Raw genomic sequence first — 21,300 nt, 5'->3', positions numbered from 1 at the left:
TTTGATTCAATAAATGTGATGAGGAATTCCAGAGGAAGAAATGGGGAAATTTAAGGATGAAACAGATATTGACAATCGACAACTGACAATGGTAGATAGTAGTTTAGTGTCAGAATCTAGGCTAAAAAAAAAAATTAAAGAGAGATAGGAGAAGAATTTAGAGAGAGAATAAGAAAGAAAAAAAAAAGAAAGAAAAACAATCCTTTTTATTGTGAAATGCCACATTTTACTTGCATCCCAGTAATTAAATGACAAGCAAAAAATTAGTGTATTATGCTATTTAATGTGTGTATATATCATACCCGTTAAAAAGTCTTTATTTAACTTAATTCAAAAACGCCTAGTTTTAATTTAAATAAAATTAAAAATTATGTTTTAAATAAACAATTAATCAAAATATTATGTTTTAAATTGAGCATTTAGCTTTAAATTGTTGTGCGATATGTAATATGTGTAATTAGCCTCTTATGATGTACGCCATGAATTGAATGAAAGGCAGAAATATGCTAACATGGTTCATGCAATAATATATATATATATATATATATATTTATGAATTTTCATAGAACTTAATAAGCCTTTTTGCATATTTAAATTAACATAGTTATACAATGGATTGCTATCATTTTTCTTTATTTATTTATATAATAATTTTTATGTCAAAATAATAATTATTTTTAAAAAGATTAACACATTTATCAATATAAAAAAACTACTGTTTATTGCCTTTATTTTTTTTTATTTAGTTATATATTTTTGTTAACTCATATTAGTTATAAAAATATTTATTAATGTTATTCTTTCTCTTGTCTTTCTCTTGTTTTAGATTTAAGGTAAATTTTTATTATTTAAATTTTTTATGTAATTTACGTGCTTTTTTTTTTGTTTACTCTTAAAAAATTGATAATAATTTTCTATAAATTTTATTCAAAAATTAAATAAAATTTAAAACACACCAAACAAAATTCAAATTTTATTACTATAAAAATTATTTTTATCCAAGATTTGTGAAGATTATATTTGGTGATTCATGTTCTATAAAATACTCAAATTTATATATTTATGTCATGTTTTATATGAAAATTATGTATTATAATTCGTGTAAATATATAAAAATATAAAATATAATTTTTTATTTTATATGAACTTATATATAATTATTATTAAAATTTTAAATTATATTATTTTTATTTTTATACTATAATTATATTATATCATTATATCATATTTTAAATCAATAAGTAGATACGATTAACCTTTTGCAAGAGTGACAATGGGCCAATAGTAATCAGGTTAATGCTTAGAAGGCATGGATTCCTAAACCGATCTTATCAACAAAATTGGGCCAGGGCCGAGAAGGTGAATGACTTTTTTTACCTACAGGCTCAAGGGAGTCTCTCTACTAAACCCTCAGTGCTCATATCAATCAGTATAGAAAAAAAAGCAGCTGAAGGAGAATGGGTGACGCTTTGTTCGACCTTGAAGCTAATCTCAGGTCCAAAAAGGTACCTTTAATTCCTTTTCGTGGCTTCCAACTCATCATTTCTTTCATTTTTACATCTTTTAAACACCTTTCACTTATGAATCCGGAAACAATTTCTTTGCTTTGGGATCCATGGAACAGAAGTTGAAGTTAACTGTCTGGAAAGTAATAAAAGTTGTTTTAAAATAATTTATTTGTGTAGATATTAGCTGGTGCTGGCATCAATTATTTCTGAAGCATTATTACCTTAAAATGTGTGTTCTTTTGTTAGGAGCAATTGACCCCACAAGAGGAAAATATTTTTCAAAGATGCAAGTTTCAAGCAATTAATCAGTTTACGGTTGGTTTAATTACTGGAGGTGGTCTTGTCTGGGGAGGTACCTTGATGGTTTCAAGAACATTATTGATGTTTCTGAATGCATATTCATAGATATGGGTTTTAATATACAAAGCATAAGTCCAAACAAGATTGGGGTTTGATGTATTTGCATGATAGTTGGTCCTTTTTTTTCTTTTAATAATTAACAGACTTTGTCTTCTGCAATGAATGATGTTCTGTTTTATTCTTGTTCTTATTGATTTTTGTTTTCATAAAGTGGCTTTTCATATTTTGAAATTTTGATGCATGTATGAATTCATTCTAGATTCGTAATACTGGGTCTTTGAAGCTTGAAGTTTCTCTTACTTTGGTAATATTTGCTCTCGAGAGTTGAGACTATGAACAATTGAGCATGACGTATTCTATGTAGCGGCTATTGGGTTTCCTTAATGTGTTTTCTTTTTTTGGGTTACATTTAGCCACCAAACCTTACAAAAGCTATGATATTGCGGACACGATTGCCTTATATGCAAATGCTTTTGTATACAATTGCCTTAAATGCAAATGCTATTTTTTTTTTTAACCTTTTCAAACAATCTTTCTTTGAAAGCACTATTCGATGTTTTATGCCTTTGTCATCCTTTATGATTACCTACGAATTTGAATAAGCTTTCTTGGTTTGGCTAAGGTTTTAATTTGATCATGATTCTATTTTTGAAGATGCAATAGCTTTCTCAAAAGTGATTTCTTGTTCAAGCTTTGACTAGAACTTTGGTCAGTAATTTCTTGTCTACAAGATGGTCTTTTCCAGACAGTTGTCAATCAGTCCTTTCTATATAAAATACTTGTGAAGTTCGTTGTTGACTCTATACTCTCACAGTATAATTTCCCTTTGGTATTGATGCTGCTGCTCTATTTTCATGTGTTACTAATGTACTTAAAATTATCTCAATAATTCTCAAATCATTTTGGTAATAACCAGGTTTTTGTTTTTTCAACTTATTGAACAACTATGTTTGATGTCCTATTTTTAGGATTTCTGATAACTTTTTATCCTTTCTGGCAGCAACACGGAAGCTGCATAGGTTACTTCGGATAAACCTCTCAGGCGGTAACTCTCTCTCTCTCTGGCTGATCGTATTCACCCACAGACATACGTGAACATGCAGCAGCACTTGTTAGATCTGTTGCTTTTAATGACAATTGAGTCTTAACTTTATGCAGGAGCTGCCTCAATTCTTGGATTTTTGAGATTTGGTAGATCACTGGATTCGAGTGTTGACCATATTCTTGCGTTAGATGGAACTCGGATGCAGATAGAATTAGCAAATATGTATGTATCATTTACACTTTTGTGATGAAAATTTACAGTTAAAGTAATATGAAAAATAACGATATTTTAAGGCATTTATAAACATATCAGCAATATGGTGACTAAATTACATGCTTGGTCCCTTGGATCCTCTACTAAGTTAACAGACTTACTTCCCTTGGATTTATTGTTCATATGTTGACATTTTCTTGGATTTATCATTATACATGCTTCATAGATTTTGGTGTTTATTTCTTAGGGGAATAATAGGTCATTTGCAATCTTAAAGTTAATATTGATAATTGCATTGGTTTCAGGAAATGATTTTTGAGCATTCTTGTTATTAGCTTGAATTTCTTATTTTTGGAGTAGTATCTGCCACATGATGGCTACAAATTTTCCATCAGATGTATGCTTAAATCTTTTCTCATCATTTTGTTTCATATTTTCTTCAAGTTAAACATAAATTTAATCTCAGATTAAATAAATTTATGTAACTTTTACTGCACTTTTAAACAGTTAATAATTTCTTCTCTACTATGCTCGTGGCATCTGCTTATATGTTCAACTGTTGCATGACAATAGATATCTGTATACAGTTACTTTTGCTATATTTTCCTATTTATAAGCTGAAAGTGAAATAACAGAATAGTGGAGAAATATCGGCATGATACTTTGAAGATGCAACTTATCTCTAAACATTTTTATGTGGAGGAAGTATTTGATGATGATTCATCAAAGCCAAGGTTAAGATGGCGTTATCGAAATTTCTTTAGTGATAATATTAATCAAGATCAAGGAACTCATGATGATTCCCAGGATGTGTCCTATAATGCCAACCTCGGTGATATCCACAATAATTCTGACAGAAAAAGGACTGATTTAAAGCCTGAGCAAATTCCTGTAAGTGCATTGAATTCTTTCCACATTGTCATAATATTGTTGCATTGCTATAATGAAGTTGTATAGGAAAGTGCATTTAGATCTAGAATATAAACTTCTAGACCTATTTGTATTGCTATTAAGCACATATAATGAACTCAGCTCTTTTTGTTTTTGGTCCAATAGACAGGTTCAAACTACCACTTTACATGTCTTCCTAAGCCTTCTTAGCCACTAGGCCAAGACATGAACTCAGCTTGTTTCATTTGTTTTGCTTCCAAGTTATAACATTCAAAAACTAGTGTGTGGTGATTATCCTGTGTATGCTTAATCAGCATTTGACAGGTTTTCTGACTGCCTTGTTATTCCAGGTGAATTCTGGTACTGATCTGATGGACCCGCTAGATTGTATTTTTGGTTATACAGCTACATCAGAGGAGATTCATCACACTACCCCTTCAAGTATGCCAAGCAGAGCACGGAGTCGTGCCCATAGGAGAGCTCACCGTAGGCATCGAATGCATCATCAGGAGGGTTCTTAGGGCTCTCATGATGGTAAGCATTCCAAATTGGATGTAATATGAAAATAAATCAAAGTTTTTCGTAAAATAAAAGTTTGGAATTAATAGACAAAATGGGTGTTGATTTCAGACTAAGCTCTGAACTGATAAGCAGAGGAAGAGGGAGTGAGTTGACCAAAGGGGGAAAGAGAGATGGAAAAAGGTTATAAACTGCAGAGGTTTTTGGTTTTCATTGTAATTGGATCTCTTCTCATTCACTTTTTTTACTTGCTATAATTTAAGTCAATGCATAAAATGCTGAGGGTAACATGCATTATAATTTTATTCAAAACGTAAAGGGGTTTGAATATAAAACTTAAGATGATTAAATGAACCAATTAGTATTGTTAGTGTTTTATATATTTTTTGTATAATATTAAATTCGTATTGCAGAATGAGTTATTTTTTATATATGATTAATTCGTATTGCACAGTGAGAGAACACTTTTTCATGCCATAAATTTCACTCCACGTGTCACAATGTGTGGGTTTGGGAATCCGATTATTTTGATAAATTTTATAATTAGAGTTATTATTAATTTTTTATTAGGTGTGATTAGTCATTTAAAAAAATTATTTTTTAATAAAACCTTAAAATTAGTTTAAGAGTTTATCAAAAACAGTTTTTATTTGCGAAAATAGAGCTATCTCGGGACTGAAGTTATATGTGAGAAAGGATAGATATCCCATAATGTCCATTTTAAAAATGGGTATTAATCAATTGCATGTTATCTTTTGGTCTTGATAAAAATGGTTAAATTTAATATTTAAAAATAATTTCTTAAATTTCATTTGTCATTATAAAATTCTTTTTTCATTTTTTTAGAAATATAAATTATTGCATTCTTGGATTAAAATGAAATTTTTTGGTTTTAAGATATTTTGTAAATTTTTTGATATTTAGGTACAATTTTGAAAATATCTCTCTACTTTGAGATTTTCATGATAATTTATAAAACTAAAGATAATATTTTTTATCAAAAATAATTATTGAAAATTCATTCAGTAGGTCTCAAGAATTATTTTTATTTAAAATATTATATTATATTATTTTATTTTTAAAACTATTTCTTGCAAACATTGATAAAAGATGCCCAAGGATTAAACAAGTCAAGTAATATAAATGCTAGGTAAAATGCACATAAATATGACATTAAAGTATGCAGGTTCCAATTTACGCTCATTCTTTGGGCTTTTGTGGTGTTTTTGGTATCAAATTTTTTTTTTGAGATTTTAAATCATAATTTTATTAATTCTAAACTTTAATTAGTTTTGATAAAAAAATTTTGACTTAATTTTCAAAATGTCTATCAAATTGACCAAATTTGATCAAAGTTTGATCAAGGGTATTTTAATTAAAACATAAGTTTTGATCAAATATGACAATTTACAATTAAATTCTTTCAAAATCATACTATTTGGTTAAATTTGATTAAATTAATTTAAGTTCGACAAAATTTAATCAAATTGACTTAAATTTGATAAAAAAATTTTTTAAAAATTGACATACAGGCTAAACAAACTCAAAACTTTTTCGTTAGTTTTAACCTTGCAATATGACGTCCTATTAAATTTGATTTTATGAGTTAACTTTGATTTTATCTTGACTTTCATCATTTTTTTTTTTTGGGTATCAAATCTAAAAATTAATTTGTTCAAAAAACTCAAAGTGCTTGTGAGATTTAAAACTTTTTGAAAATATCTCGGATGATGACTTAAATATCAAATTTTAACCGAACGTGTTCGAATAAAATTAAGTAGCTACACTACCCGTTTCAAAGTTCCAATTAAGGGCATTGGTTGACTGCTTGCAGTGTTGGGATGGGGTTTGCATGGCTGCTTGCAATTGCTGGGTTGGAGATTTTGAGTTTTGGAAATTGTCTTTCACTCATAAGAAATGGAAATTTCCATTTTTTGCCTTGTGTTTTTCTGTGGACTTTACTATTTTTAGTCATTCAATAATGGAAAATGACAAAAATTTTGAAAGTTATTTCATAATTACCATACGGAGCTTTAGGACATGTTTAGGGACGGCAATCAAGCCCGTCTCCCACGGGTTTTGACCCGACCCTATAGGATCGGATTTTTTTTTTGAATTTCGGGTTTCGGGTCGGGGTCGGGTCGAGTAGATTTAGGTAATAGTCGGGGTCGGGTCGGGTTCGGGTATGCCTAAAACCCAACCCTACCAGACATTATTAAAAAATTATTTTTTAATTAATTAATTAATTATTTATTTATATATATATATTTATATAATAATATTTTTAAATATTTATATTTTAAAAAATAATATTTTATTATTTTCAAGTCGGATCGGATCGGATACGATTTACAAATTATCGGGTCAGATCGGTGTCAGGTTTGATGAGCAAAAAATCGGATCAGGTTCGGGGCGAGCAAAACCCGCCCCGAACCCGACCCAATGCCATCCCTAGACATGTCTATTTTTGGCAGGGAAACAGGCAAGCCCTCCATATTGTTACAGTGGTTTGTTTGCATCGTTTTAAAAAAGCGGGCTCAAATGAGATGATTAGGCCATTAACATCAGGCTAAACCCTGAGACGTTTTTCGTTCGGTTGGCAGTACGCTCAAACCCAGCTCTGAGGCCCTGCAAGAAGGAGCTAGGTTAGATCAGGTGTTGGTCTCTCTTTTTCTTGTTAAACAAAAATTGGGTATGAAAATAATAAATGAACTTTAATTGATTTTCAAATCTCAACTGACATAAGAAGCAAAGCTACACAAATTTCAAAGCCAAAGAAGCTATTGTAGACCAAACTTGAAGATCTTTTTACTTCTTCCATGGACTTCCCATGAATCGTTCATAGACTTCACAAATGGACAATTTGCCAACTATTTCAATAGGGAAGTAAAGGCCAAGTAAAAAGATGTTGATTGGGGTTAAATGCTCTCCTCTTTACAGATTACTATGTAAGAAGCATAGTTTGACGGTTTTCATCAATACATCTGATCATTTGTATATTTATATTATATTATTATTTGAATGTATTAAATTTTACAATTTTATTTTATAAAAATATTTTAATAATATGAACATTTATATCTAAAATTAAATTTTAATAGATAATTGATGTAAAATTTATAATTTTTTTTAAATTATGATAATTTTTCTCATTCTATTAAAAATCAGTGCTCATAATTTTCAATAATACATCATTGACATTCCTAAAAATAATTTTAATATCAAATAACATAATACACACTAATTTATAAAATATTATTTATTTTTTTCTATCAAATTTATAATTTTATTTTACAAAAATACGTCACAAATTAAATTTTAATAGAGACTCCTTTTTATTACCATGACACATAGCCAAACCACCTTATCTCGCCGAATTGGTAGCAAGGGGAGTCTTTTCCATTCACAATTAGTCAAATCAAATCAATCCTAGCAAACAGCATATTCATTGGCTGATTCCGTAAGCTGACTCAGGCTCTCCTTTACTTCCAACTAGGACAGATAAAAAAAAAAATCAAAGAATAATGAAAAGGAAGTTACCTTTTGGATAGAGTGGGTGTTAGCAATCAAAACAGTGCATGCTCCACTTTTCTCTGTTTATATGCATTATAGAAAGCAGCCCCACCCGTAAACAAAGCATTGGAGACAAGTTCTAAACATAGCAAATATTGGGTTAAAAACTGCTTTCCATTGTCAAATCTGTAATGTATTTTGACCCTGTTGAGTTTTTTTTTCCTTGTCTACAATACAACTTGGATAGAAATAGTTTTCCTTAATGAAATGATAATTATTATGAGAATGGATATATAACTCTATAAAATTATGAGGCTCGCATGCTGTCTTTGGGTCTTGCCATTCTCAAGTAGATAGAAATTTCCTCTTTTGTTTCCACTCTTTGATGAATGGGAAATGTTTATAGACAAAGATAAAGGTGGCAAAAAAGAAAATGAACTCGAAAATCTGATCTCAACTCAATTTGATAAAAAAAAAAAATTAAATGCTCGAATTTAAGAAAATTTAAACTCGAAATGATTCAAGTATAAAAAAATTCAAACTCATATTTTATCTAAATTTGAAATGATTACAATTTGAAACAATTGAACTTGGAAATGAATTCGACATAACTCAAATTTGTCCATTTTCCACCTTTAGATGAAAAAATATTTTTCAAAGTAAAATTTTAAACTAACCTTGATAAATATTTATAGACATCCATTGATGGGATCCTTGTGGAATAGGTATATATGAATAGAGCTAAAGGTAGAGAGTAGTCAAAGGCAGATTGCTTGTGATGGAAGTGTTCCCAAATGCACTTAATTTTTGCCACATGAAGCCATCAATTTGAGGTGTCGGTGGGAGTGACAAGGAAGCAAGATAAGCTAACTTTTTTCAGTTTTTATCACCTTATCTTTTTCCTTCATTATTGGTAGAGATGTAAATGATATATTAGTCCTTACAAATTACTCAGATTTGACTTAAATAAAATTTGAATTTGATTCGATTATTATCGAGTCGAGTTTGAGTAACTCGACTTATGGATCGAATCGAGTTTAATATTCTTATATATGATTTGAGTAGCTCGTAAACCTAATTAAGTTTTTATATTTTAGTATATTTTAATTATTTTAATTTATAAAATATTTCAAACTCGAATTAGGGTTCGAATACAAATAATCAAGCTTTTATCGAATATAATAATTGAATTTATTTTTACATGTTAATCAAATCTAATTGAGCAAGCTCAAGTAACTCGATTTTTATTTTAAGCGAACTCGAGTTAAAAAAAAAAAAAAACTCAATCGAGTTCAAATCGAGTTTTGAATATCAAATTTTAAATCGAGCTCAAACTCGAGCTTAATATTATATCGGCTCAAACTTAATTAATTACACTCCTAATTATTGGCATCTTGGCATGCTTTCTTTATTTTTAATATTGTGAAGGGGATACAACTTATCTCACACTCAATTCTTCTCTATTTTTAATTTATAACATGTCTTGAAGTCATTTCGTATTAGCTTTGTTCTTCATTTGATGCCAATATTCAGTCACCAATGCACAAAATCTGCATCAATATAAAGTGGTCGTAGAACCAACACTTTCTTAGAAGACACTAATTTAAAAGTTGAATTGCATTATGAAATTTTAATTTTGACATCTTTTTTATCATTATTTTCTCTTTGACAGGTTGGAGGCGTGTTATTTTTTTCAAGGTACCTGCGGACTTAATTTTATTGACCTAAAATCATGTTTGGTACATAAAAATAATGGATATGATAGGATTATAATCATTTTATTTTATATTTGATTTATATCTAAAGAAAAAAATATGATTATAAGAAAGATTAATCATCATCTTGATATAATATGATTCATTCCTCTCAAAGTAAAGAAGATTATTTTTAATCTATAAGATTGAATTTATATATCCTATTATACCTTTAAAAATTACATCAAGAATTTAAATTGTATAAACTTTGAATAAGAATAATTTTAAACAATAAATAAATTATTCTATTCTAATTTTTGCATACATCAAATATAAGATAAGATAACTTTATTTAATCTAATCATATTTATAATATCATTTTATCTTATCCTATCATAATCTTATGTATCAAATATATCATTAATTCTTTTGAGTACTTAGATAGTCACGCATTGATCTAGTTGCCACCGGAGCCACAAAGGACTATCTAAATTGATTCTTTTCTGTTGATAAGCTCCAATTGCATCATAGGAATTACAAAAAAAAAGCTCCTTTGTATTCTTATATTTATTATCGTAAATTCTTTCATTTTGATAGTTTTTTCGATTCCATGGATTATACCTATTCGCACAAATACCTCGACGATTCCCACTCATTAATACATAGAGCCCAATAAGCATATCTTGAGTCGGTACGAAAATGGGATCCCCAATAGCTGGAGACAAGAGATTCATATGAGAAAACAAAAGTAAACGAGCCTCCGCTTGCACCTCTAAAGATAAAGGTACATGAACAGCCATTTGATCCCCATCAAAATCTGCATTGAATCCCTTACAAACTAATGGATGTAAACAAATAGCGCGCATCCTTCTACTAAAATAGGTTGGAATGCCTGTATACCTAATCTATGCAGAGTAGGCGCTCTATTTAGCAATAGAGGATATCCCTGCATAACTTCTTGCAGTATTTCCCATTATCAGTTATTTAAATATTTTTGAATATAAAGTTACAAAAATTTCAGAAAAAATAATTTTGAATGTAATAATCTTGAAAAGGATTTTTTGACATTCAAAACTATTAGATTTTGAGCCCTAATCATTGAAATTTAAAGTACAATACTCTATAAATAAAGTACATGTTAGGTTTATTGATAGTATAATATGATCAAAATTTTCAAGAATAAACGCAAGAAGTTTGCATGAAAAGAAATGAAGTTTTAAGTCAACATGAAAAAGTCCGAATTCAGGTAAAAGATCAAAATTGGACTTTGAAAACTAATCACAGCTATTGAAAAAAGCTGGCTGGCCAGCTTGATAAACTAGGATAACCAAAATCTTATAAAAAGATATTAGTTTAACATTTATAAATTAGGCAGAATTGGACTCCTCAATTCGATAGAGCTCTTCCACTAACTAAACCATGAACTTGACTTTTGACTTCCCATGTTGTTGAAGTGTTTTTAGGTTTCTTAGCCATTATATAATTATGTTTTAAATTAAAAATTGATCAAAATATTATATTTTAAATTGAGCATTTAATCTTAAATTGTTGTGCATGTTGTAATCGAAAGGTAATATCTGTAATTAGCTTCTTCAGATGTAAACCATGAATTGAATGAAAGACAGAAATATGCTTACCTGGTTCATGCAATAATATATATTTATGAATTTTCATAGAACTTAAGAAGCCTTTTTGCATATTTAAATTAACATAGATATACGATGGATTACTATCATTTTTCTTTATTTATTTATATAATAATTTTTACCTCAAAATAATAATAATTTTTAAAAAGATAATAGCACATTTATCAATATAAAATATCTACTGTTTATTGCCTTTATTTTTTATTTAGTTATATATTTTTGTTAACTCATATTAATTATAAAAATATTTATTAATGTTATTCTTTCTCTTGTCCTACTCTTATTTCAGATTTAAGGTATTTTTTATTATTAAATTTTTTATATAATTTACATGCCATTTTTTTTGTTTACTTTTAAAAATTGATAATAATTTTCCATTAATTTTATTCAAAAATTAAATAAAAATTAAAACACACCAAACAAAATTCAACTTTTATTACTATAAAAATTATCTTTTATCCAAGATTTGTGAAGATTAGATTTGACGATTCATATTGTATAAAATACTCAGATTCGTTTATTTATATTTTGTTTTAATAAAAGTTATATATTATAATTCGTGTCGATATGAAAATATGAAATATATTTTTTTATTTTTTATAAATTTATATATAGTTATTATTAAAATTTTAAATTATGTTAATTTTATAATTTTTTATATTATATTTATATGATGATTCATGTTATATTTTAATTTCATAAATAAACAAGATCAACCTTTTTCAAGAGTACCAATGGCCCCAATAGTATTCAGGTTAATGCTTAGAAGTCATGGATTCCCTGGGCGATCCTAGAAACAAAATTGGCCCAGGAGCCGAGAACGTGAACGAGTTTTTTTTCCTACAGGTTCAAGTGAGTCTCACTGCCAAACCCTCATAAGTTATTATCATCATAGAAAAAAAGGGAAGCTGAAGCAGAATGGGTGGCGCTTTGTTGGAATTTGAAGCTAATCTCAGGTCCAGAAAGGTACTCTTTAATTGGCTTCTAACTCATCATTTCGTTCGTTTTTCCATCTTTTAAACACCTTTCACTTATGAATCCGAAAGCAATTTCTTTGCTTTGTGGTCCATCTAACAGAAGGAGAAGAAACTGCCTGAAAAGTAATAAAAGTTGTTTCAAAATCATTTATTTGTGTAGATATTAGTTGTGGTGGCATCAGTTATTTTTATAGCATTGTTACCTTAAAATGTGTCCTCTTTTGTAAGGAGCAATTGACCCCACAAGAGGACGATATTGTTCAAAGATACAAGTTTCAAGCAGTGGATCAGTTTATGGCTGGTATAATTGCTGGAGGTGGTCTTGTCTGGGCAGGTACCTTGATCCTTTGAAGCACATTATTGATGGTTCTCTGTATATGAATGCGTGTTCGTATATATGAGTTTTAATATACAAAGCATAACGCCAAGCGTGATTGGCATTATTGCTGGATCTTTGTATTTGAATGCATATTCATAGATATGGGTTTTAATATATAAAGCATAAGACCAAGCAAGATTGGGGGTTGATGTATTTGCTGGTGCTTCGTGATACTTGGTCCTTTTTCTTCTTTTAATAATTAACAGACTTTGTCTTCTGCTATGAATGATGTTCTGTTTTAGTCTTGTTCTTATTGAGTTTTGTTTCCGACAGTGGCTTTTTATATTTTGAAATTTTGTTGCATGTATGAATTCATTCTAGATTCGTAGAACTGGGTCTTTGAAGCTTGAAGTTTCTCTTACTTTGATAATATGTGCTTCCAGGAGTTGAGACTATGAAGAATTGAACATTACATATTCTATGTAGCGGCTATTGGGTCCTTAATGTGTTTTCTTTTTTTGGGTTACATTTAGCCACCAAACCTTACAAAGCTATGATAGTATTTAGTTCCTTTTGGCCCCTGGACATAATAAAAACGAAGAGACATCGCAGACACACTTGCCTTTTATGCAAAAGCTATGATCTTCCATTTGATGGTAAAATACTTGTGAAGTTCTTTGTTGACTTCATACTCTCACAGTATAATTTCCCTTTGGTATTGATTCTGCTGTTCTATTTTCATGTTTTACTCATGTACTTAAAATTATCTCAATAATTCTCAAATCATTTAGGTAAGAACCAGGTTTTTGTTTTTTCAACTTATTGAACAACTATGTTGGATGTCCTATTTTTAGGATTTCTGATAACTTTTTATCCTTTCTGGCAGCAACATGGAAGCTGCATTGGTTACTTCGGATAAACCTTTCAGGCGGTAATTCTATCTCTCTCTGGCTGATCATATTCACCCACAGACATACATGAACATGCAGGAGCGCTCATTAGATCTGTTGTTTTTAATGACAATTGAGTCTTAACTTTATGCAGGAGCTGCCTCAATTCTTGGACTTTTGAGATTTGGTAGATCACTATATTCGAGCGTTGACCATATTCTTGCATTAGATGGAACTCAGATGCAGAGAGAATTAGCAAATATGTATGTATCATTTACTATTTTGTGATGAAAATTTCCAGATAAAGTAAAGGGGTTCATAGACATACCAGAAATATGGTGACTAAATTACATGCTTGGTCCCTTAGATCCTTTACTAAGTTAACAGACTTACTTTCCTTGGATTCATTGTTCATATGTTGCTTTTAAAGTTGAAATAACAGTATATATGTCTGTAATTTGGTTTCTGAAATCCTGGAGACTTATAAGGTTCACATCAATAATAAGAATAAATTCTACAAGCATTAAATCAATAATTAAATTAAATGTCATTTTCTTGGATTTATCATTATACATGTTTCATAGATTTTGGTGTTTATTTTTTAGAGCAACAATAGGTCATTTGCATTCTTAAAGGTAATATTGATAATTGTATTGGTTTCAGGAAATGATCTTTGAAAATTTTTGTTATTAGGTAAAGATGAATTTTTACTTGAATTTCTTTTTCTTTGAATAGTATCTGCCACATGATGGCCACAAATTTTTCATCAGATTATGCTCAAATTCTTTTTTATCATTTTGTTTCATACTTTCTTCAGGTTAAACACAAAGTTAATGTCAGATTAAACAAATTTATGTAACTAGTACTGCACTTTTAAACAGTCAATGATTTCTTCTCTATATGTTCTTGGCATCTGCTTATATGTTCAATTGTTGCATGTCAATAGATATCTGTATACAGTTACTTTTGCTTAAGTTTCTTATTCATAAGCTGAAGGTGAAATAACAGAATAGTGAAGAAATATCGGCATGATCCTTTGAAAATGCAACTTATCTCTAAACATTTTTATGTGGAGGAAGTATTTGATGATTCATCATCATCATCAGGGCCTAGGTTAAGATGGCGTTATCAAAATTTCTTTAATGATAATATCAATCAGGATCAAGGAACTCATGATGATTCTCAGGACGTGTCCCATAATGCCATCCCCAGTGATATGCACAATAACTCTTACAGAAAAAGGACTGATTTAGGGTCTGAGCAAATTCCTGTAAGTGCGCTGAGTTTCTTTCAAACTGTCACAACATTTTTGCATTGTTATAATGAAGTTGTTTAAGAAGGTGCATTTAGATGTAGAACATATACTTCTAGACATATTTTCTTAGCCACTAGGCCAAGACGACAAAAACATGGGCTCGTTTCTTTTGTTTTGCTTCCTAGTTATAGTATTCAAAGCCAATATTTTGTGATTATTCTGTATATGCTTAATCAGTATTTGACAGGTCTTCCAACTGCCTTGTTATTCCAGGTGAACTCTGGTATTGATTTGATGGACCCGCTAGATTGTATTTTTGGTTCTACAGCTACATCAGAGGAGATTCATCACGCTACCCCTTCAAGTATGCCAAGCAGAGCACGGAGTCGTGCCCATAGGAGAGCTCACCATAGGCGTTGACTGCGTCATCAAGCGGGTTCTTAGGGCTTTCATGATGGTAAGCATTCCAAGTTGGATGTAATATGGAAAAAAATCAAGTTTTTCTTAAAATAAAAGTTTAGAATTAATAGACAAAATGGGTGTTGATTTCAAACTAAGGTCTGATCTGATGAGCAGAGGAAGAGGGAGTGAGTTGATCAAAGGAGAAAGAGAAAGATAGAAAAAGGTTATGAACTAAAGTGTTTTTGGTTTGCATTGTAATTGGATCTCTTCTCATTCACTTTATTTACTTGCTATAATTTTAGTCGATACATAAAATGCCAAGGATAACATGCATTATAATTTAAGTCAAGGGATTTGAAATTTGAATATCCGACTTAGGATGATTACATGAATCAATTAGTATTGTTAGTGTATTATGTATTTTTTATATATGATTAATTCACATTGCACAATGAGAGATAACTCTTTTTCATCCCATAAATTTCACTTCACTTGTACTAACGTGGAGGTCTGGAAACTTGACCGCTTAAACAAATTTTAAAATAAAAATAAGAAGTCATTATCAATTTTTTTACTAGTTGTCACCTAAAAAATTTAATTCTTTAATAAAACCTCAAAACTAATTTAAGATTTATCAAAATACAATTTTCAGTCTCTGAAAATAGAGTTAGCTGATTGTAATTTCTGAGTTGAAGATTTGGTGTTTTGAAAATTGTCTTTCGCCCGTAAGAAACGGGAATTTCCTGTGTTTTGCCTTATGTTTTTCTGTTGGCTTTACTATTTTTAGTCATTCAAATAATGAAAAATGAAAAAAATTTCAAAAGCCAAACGGAAGCTTTCTGCACGTCTATTTTTTTTTTTTTTTTTTGAGGGAAATAGGCAAGCTCACCAATTTGTTACAACGGTTTCGGTTTGAATCGTTTTAATGAAGCAGTTGGTAGGCCCATGTAAGAAGGAGCTGGGTTAAATCAGGTGTTGGTCTCTCTTTTTCTTGCTGAACAAAACTTGGGCATGAAAATAATAAATGAACTTTAATTGATTTTCAAATCTCTACCGACATAAGAAGCAAAGCTACACAATTTTCAAAGCCGAAGAAGTTATTGCAGACCAAACATGAAGATCTTTAACTTCTTTCATAGACTTTCCATGAATCGTTCATATACTTCACAAATGGACAACTTGTTAATTATTTCAGTAGGAGAGCACAAGCAAAGTAAAAAGATCTTGATTGGGCTTAAATGCTCTCCTCTTTACAGATTACTATGTCAGAGGCATAGTTTCACGGTTTTAATTAATAAATTTGATAAATCATGTATTTATATAAAATAAAATATTAATAATTTATATATTTATTTCTTGATATCATTTGAATTTATTAAATCTTATAATTTTATTTTATAAAAAATATTTTACAAATTAAAAATGAAATGATCGTATATATTTTAAATTGAATTTTTGTAAGAAATGACCATATATATCTTAAATTGAATTTTTGTATGCAAGATTTATAACGACATTCTCTCTCACTCTAATAAAAATCAAATGTTCATTGTTTTCAATAGTATATTACTAATATCACTAAAAGTAATTTTGATATCAAATGTTATAATACATATTAATTTATAAAATATCATTTGTTTCTTCCTATTAGACCCATAATTTTATCTCAGAAAAGTGTTTCACAAATTGAATTTTAATACACAAGATTCATGACTCCTTTTTGTTACCATGACACATAGCCAAACCACCTTATCTTGGCATACTTGGTAGCAAGGGGAGTCTTTTCCATTCACAATTAGGCAAATCAAATCAACCTTCAATCCTAGCAAACTGCATATTCATTGGCTGATTCTGTAAGCTGACTCAGGCTCTCCTTTACTTCCAACTAGGACAGATAAAAAAAATAAAAGAATAATGAAAAGTAAGTTACCTTTTGGATAGAGTGGGTGTTTGCAATCAAAACAGTGCATGCTCCACTTTTCTCTGTTTATATGCATTATAGAAAGCAGCCCCACCCACAAACAAAGCATTGGGGACAAGTTCTAAACATAGCAAATGTTGGGATAAAAACTACTTTCCATTGTCAAATCAGTAATGTATTTGGACCCTGTTGAGTTTTTTTTTTTCCTTGTTTGGTTCTACAATACAACTTGGATAGAAATAATTTTCTTTAATGAAATGATAATTATTATGAGAATAGATATATAACTCTATAAAATTATGAGGCTAGCATGCTGTCTTTGGGTCTTGCCATTCTCAAGTAGATAGAAGTTTCCTCCTTTGTTTCCACACTTTGATGAAAGGGAAATTTTTATGGACAAGGGTAGAGGTGGCAAAAAAAAAAAAGAATTCGAAAATTTGATCTCAACTCAATTTAATAAAAAGAAAAACTCAAATGCTCGAATTTAAGAAAATTTGAACTAAAAATGATTCAAATATAAGAGAATTTAAACTTAAATTTTATATAAATCCGAAATAATTATAATTCAAAACAATTGAAATCCGAAATAAATTTGAAATAACTCAAATTTGTCCATTTTCCACCTTTAAATGAAAATTATTTATCAAAATAAAATTTTAAACTAATCTTGATAAATATTTATAGACATCCATTAATGGGATCCTTGTGGAATAGGTATATATGAATAGAGCTAAAGGTGGGGAGCAGTCAAAGGCAGATTGCTTGTGATGGAAGTGTTCCTACATGCAATTAATTTCCTGCCACTTGAAGCCATCAATTTGGGGTGTGGGTGGGAGTGAGAAGGAAGCATGATAAGCTAACTTTTTTCAGTTTTTATCACCTTATTTTTTTCGTTCATTGTTGATACAAATGTAAATAATACATTATTACTCCTAAGTTATTTGAATATGACTAAAATAAAATTCGAATTCAGTTCAATTATTATCGAGTTAAGTTCGAGTTTAAGTAATTCAATTTATCGATCGAGCCGAGTTCGAACATTTTTATACTTAACTTAAATAGCTCGTTAGTCTAATTTAATTTTTTATATTTTAATATATTTTAATTAATAAAATATTTCGAACTCAAGCTAGAACTAGAGCACAAATAATTAATCTTTTGTCGGATATAAAAATTAAATTTATTTTTATATATTAATCGAACCTAATCGTACGAATTTGAGTAATTCGATTTCTATCTCGAGTCGAACTCAAATAAAAAAAATAAAATTCAATTAAATTTGAGCCAAGTTTCGAACTATAAATTTTAAGTCGAGCTCAAACTTACTATTATATTGACTCAAATTCAATCGATTACACCCCTAATTATTGGCATCTTGGCAAGTTTTCTTTATTTTTAGTATTTTGCAGGGGATACAACTCTAATCTCACACTCAATTCCTCTTTATTTTTAATTCATAGCATGTCTTGAAGTCATTTCTTATTAGTTTTCGATTCTTCATTTGATACCATTATTCAGTCACCAATGCACAAAATCTACATCAATATAAAGTGGTCGTGGAACCAACACTTTCTTAGTAGCCACTAATTTAAAAGTTGAATTACATTTCGAAATTTTAATTTCCACATCCTTTTGATCATTTCTCTTTGACAGGTTGGAGGCGTGTTATTTTTCCCAAGATACTTGCCGACTTAATTTCATTAACTTAAAGTCATATTTGGTATCTAAAATGATAGATATAATATAATGATAATTATCTTATAATATGTTTAGTATTAATTTAAAAAAGAGATAGAATTATAAAGTGAAGAGAATTATTTTTAATTCATAGTGTTGAATTTATATGTCCTATTATACCCTTAAAAATTATACTAATAATTTAAATTATATAAACTTTGAAGAAAAATAAATTTAAGCAATAAATAAATTATCTTATCATAACATTTACACATATCAAATATAAGATAAGATGATATTATTTAATTTAACTTTATTTATAATATTATTTATCCTATCTTATCATAAATTTATGTACCAAACATATCTTTAATGCTTTTAAGTTGTTAGATAATCGAATTGCCAGTATTTAAGTATTTTTCAATATAAAATTACATAAATTTTAGAAAAAATAAATTTGATTATAATAATCTCCAAAAAGATTTTTTGACATTCAAAACTATTAAAATTTGAACTTAATCATTGAAATTTAAAATACAATAATCTATAATAAAGTGCATGTTAGGTTTATTGATAATGTAATATGATCAAAATTTTCAAGAAAAAACGCAAGAAGTTTGAATGAGAAGAAATGAAGTTTTAAGTCTACATGAAAAAGTCCGAATTCAGGTAAGAGATCAAATTTTGACTTTGAAAACTAATCACAAATTATCGAAAAAAGCTGGCTGGCGAGCTTGATGAACTAGGATAACCAAAATCTTGAAAAAGATATTAGTTTAGTGTTTATAGGTTAGGTAGAATTGGACTCCCCAATTCGATAGAGCTCTTCCACCAATTAGATAAGGAGAACATAAATATTATATAAAAATAATAATTAATTTATGATTGGACTAACCTCGGAGGATCATTCGTCATCAGTCTTCAAAACATAAAATTTCGTTGATTATAGGAAATTAAACTAGTTTAATGTAAAAATCTCCTAATAAAAAAAAATTAAATATAAGAGTATATATCAATCCATAATATAACGGGTAAATTTCACTTATGATCCCTAATTTTATATTCTGATTTCACTTTAACTTTTGAATTGTTTCATTTGATTCCTTAAATTTTTTTTTTAGAATGATTTCAATCTGATCATTTCTTCAAATTGTTTGGTTAAAATTGATGTAATGTACACAGAGTGGATTATATGAATGTCATGTGAACATTTCTTTGGTTTTCCAATATGAACAATTTATTTCAATTATTAACATAATAATATAATAAAAGGGCGAATATAAAATTACTTTAAAAGGGTAGGATTCAAGTAGAACAATTAAATTATTAAAAATTAAATCAAAAATAAAAAAATTAAGGATCATTATTAATAAAATTTACCCATAATTACGTGTCTAAATAATAATATACGGGTTAATATGTAAAATGGCTCATGCACTATTCATCTTTTATCAGTTTAGTATTTAAAAAAATAAAATTTTTATTTTGATTTTTCAACGTTTATTTCATTAAGTATTTTGGTTTATTATACCATCACCGTTAGTTAAGTGACTGATGGGATATAAATATCCAATAAAATCATAATACATGTCATAAATATTTAATCATTGTCATGTTAGTAAAAAATTAAAAAAATAAAATTTGCTTTTTTAAAACAAAAAAATTTTTAAAAATGTGACATGAAAAATAAAAAATCTGATGATAATTATACATTTATATCACGTATCATGATTTTATTAAATATTAATACTATATAATCAACTTGACTAATGATATAAGTCTGAAACACTAAAATATTTGATGAAATGAATATTTGATTATCAAAGTAAAAATTTTATTTTTTTAATATTAAATTGACAAAAATATGTAATACATTTACCTTTTTTATATTTAACCCATAATATATCTATTTTCAAGTTGAAGTTTGTCCATTAGTCTTGGTGTCAGGGTAGTCGACCAAAGGAATAATACACTATCCTATGCCAACTCGAATCTAGAAGATTAGGTGATTAAAAGAAAATTGTTTCTAAGACTAAAGAAAACTTAGCCTGTTGACCAGCTCAATAGATCTAAGTACTAAACAAATCTTTTGCACAAAATCAGAGGGAGATAACAAAAAAATACTAGTCAACAGCAAAATATTAAAAGAAAGCTTTGTCCACATTACAAATTTTTTTTTAATTATGCTAGCCGTAAAACAAATTCAATGTTGCCTTTTGTAGAATGCAAACCCCATAGAAGCTAATTATTAGGGAAAATTTGAGAAAGGGAAAATAAGACATGAACATTGGTTACCTATAAAACTTTTGATTTACACAATGAGGGCTTTGTTGTAATTTGAACTTAGATTTTAGAGCGCGCTTTAAAATTAATATTCCCTATATATATTTTTTCTAACAGATCTGATACGTTCACCAACTTAGCCTCCATCTAGTTTCGTGTTTATCGAAACAAAAGTGCATCAACGAAA

At 28.8% G+C, this 21,300-nt stretch overlaps 2 protein-coding genes across 4 annotated transcripts; both read left to right on the top strand.

Annotated features, from left to right (window-relative positions):
* Window positions 1-1,369: 1,369 nt before the first annotated feature.
* Window positions 1,370-4,824, top strand: LOC149511089 (uncharacterized). 2 transcript variants are annotated; one of them, XM_089756700.1, is made up of 7 exons: window positions 1,370-1,505; window positions 1,755-1,860; window positions 2,869-2,913; window positions 3,027-3,135; window positions 3,762-4,017; window positions 4,368-4,551; window positions 4,648-4,824. In XM_089756700.1, exons 1-6 carry the CDS (start codon window positions 1,458-1,460, stop codon window positions 4,536-4,538), a joined length of 735 nt encoding a protein of 244 aa, XP_089612826.1. In that variant the 5' UTR covers window positions 1,370-1,457; the 3' UTR covers window positions 4,539-4,551; window positions 4,648-4,824. The 2 variants fall into 2 exon arrangements, with proteins under 2 accessions (XP_089612826.1, XP_089612825.1); XM_089756699.1 differs by having other exon boundaries at window positions 4,368-4,824.
* Window positions 4,825-12,121: 7,297 nt separating this feature from the next.
* Window positions 12,122-15,624, top strand: LOC111279758 (uncharacterized). 2 transcript variants are annotated; one of them, XM_089756723.1, is made up of 6 exons: window positions 12,122-12,355; window positions 12,595-12,700; window positions 13,572-13,616; window positions 13,730-13,838; window positions 14,584-14,845; window positions 15,104-15,624. In XM_089756723.1, exons 1-6 carry the CDS (start codon window positions 12,308-12,310, stop codon window positions 15,248-15,250), a joined length of 717 nt encoding a protein of 238 aa, XP_089612849.1. In that variant the 5' UTR covers window positions 12,122-12,307; the 3' UTR covers window positions 15,251-15,624. The 2 variants fall into 2 exon arrangements, with proteins under 2 accessions (XP_089612849.1, XP_089612850.1); XM_089756724.1 differs by lacking the exons at window positions 12,122-12,355; window positions 12,595-12,700 and adding an exon at window positions 12,718-13,341.
* The last annotated feature ends 5,676 nt before the right edge of the window (window positions 15,625-21,300 follow it).

Source organism: Durio zibethinus, chromosome 27, assembly GCF_047325235.1.
Source record: "Durio zibethinus cultivar Kanyao isolate XHJ-2024 chromosome 27, ASM4732523v1, whole genome shotgun sequence".
NCBI lineage: Eukaryota > Viridiplantae > Streptophyta > Magnoliopsida > Malvales > Malvaceae > Durio > Durio zibethinus.
Note: the sequence above shows the minus strand (reverse complement) of the source record. Positions and strands in the feature narration are given on the sequence as shown.

Bases quoted from the DNA above. Each gene is read 5' to 3' on its own strand.
- LOC149511089 (XM_089756700.1), top strand. From the start codon at position 1,458: ATGGGTGACGCTTTGTTCGACCTTGAAGCTAATCTCAGGTCCAAAAAG. The intron at 1,506-1,754 runs GTACCTTTAATT...TTCTTTTGTTAG, and splicing joins CTAATCTCAGGTCCAAAAAG to GAGCAATTGACCCCACAAGA. The intron at 3,136-3,761 runs GTATGTATCATT...GTGAAATAACAG, and splicing joins CAGATAGAATTAGCAAATAT to AATAGTGGAGAAATATCGGC.
- LOC111279758 (XM_089756723.1), top strand. From the start codon at position 12,308: ATGGGTGGCGCTTTGTTGGAATTTGAAGCTAATCTCAGGTCCAGAAAG. The intron at 12,356-12,594 runs GTACTCTTTAAT...CTCTTTTGTAAG, and splicing joins CTAATCTCAGGTCCAGAAAG to GAGCAATTGACCCCACAAGA. The intron at 13,617-13,729 runs GTAATTCTATCT...AACTTTATGCAG, and splicing joins TCGGATAAACCTTTCAGGCG to GAGCTGCCTCAATTCTTGGA.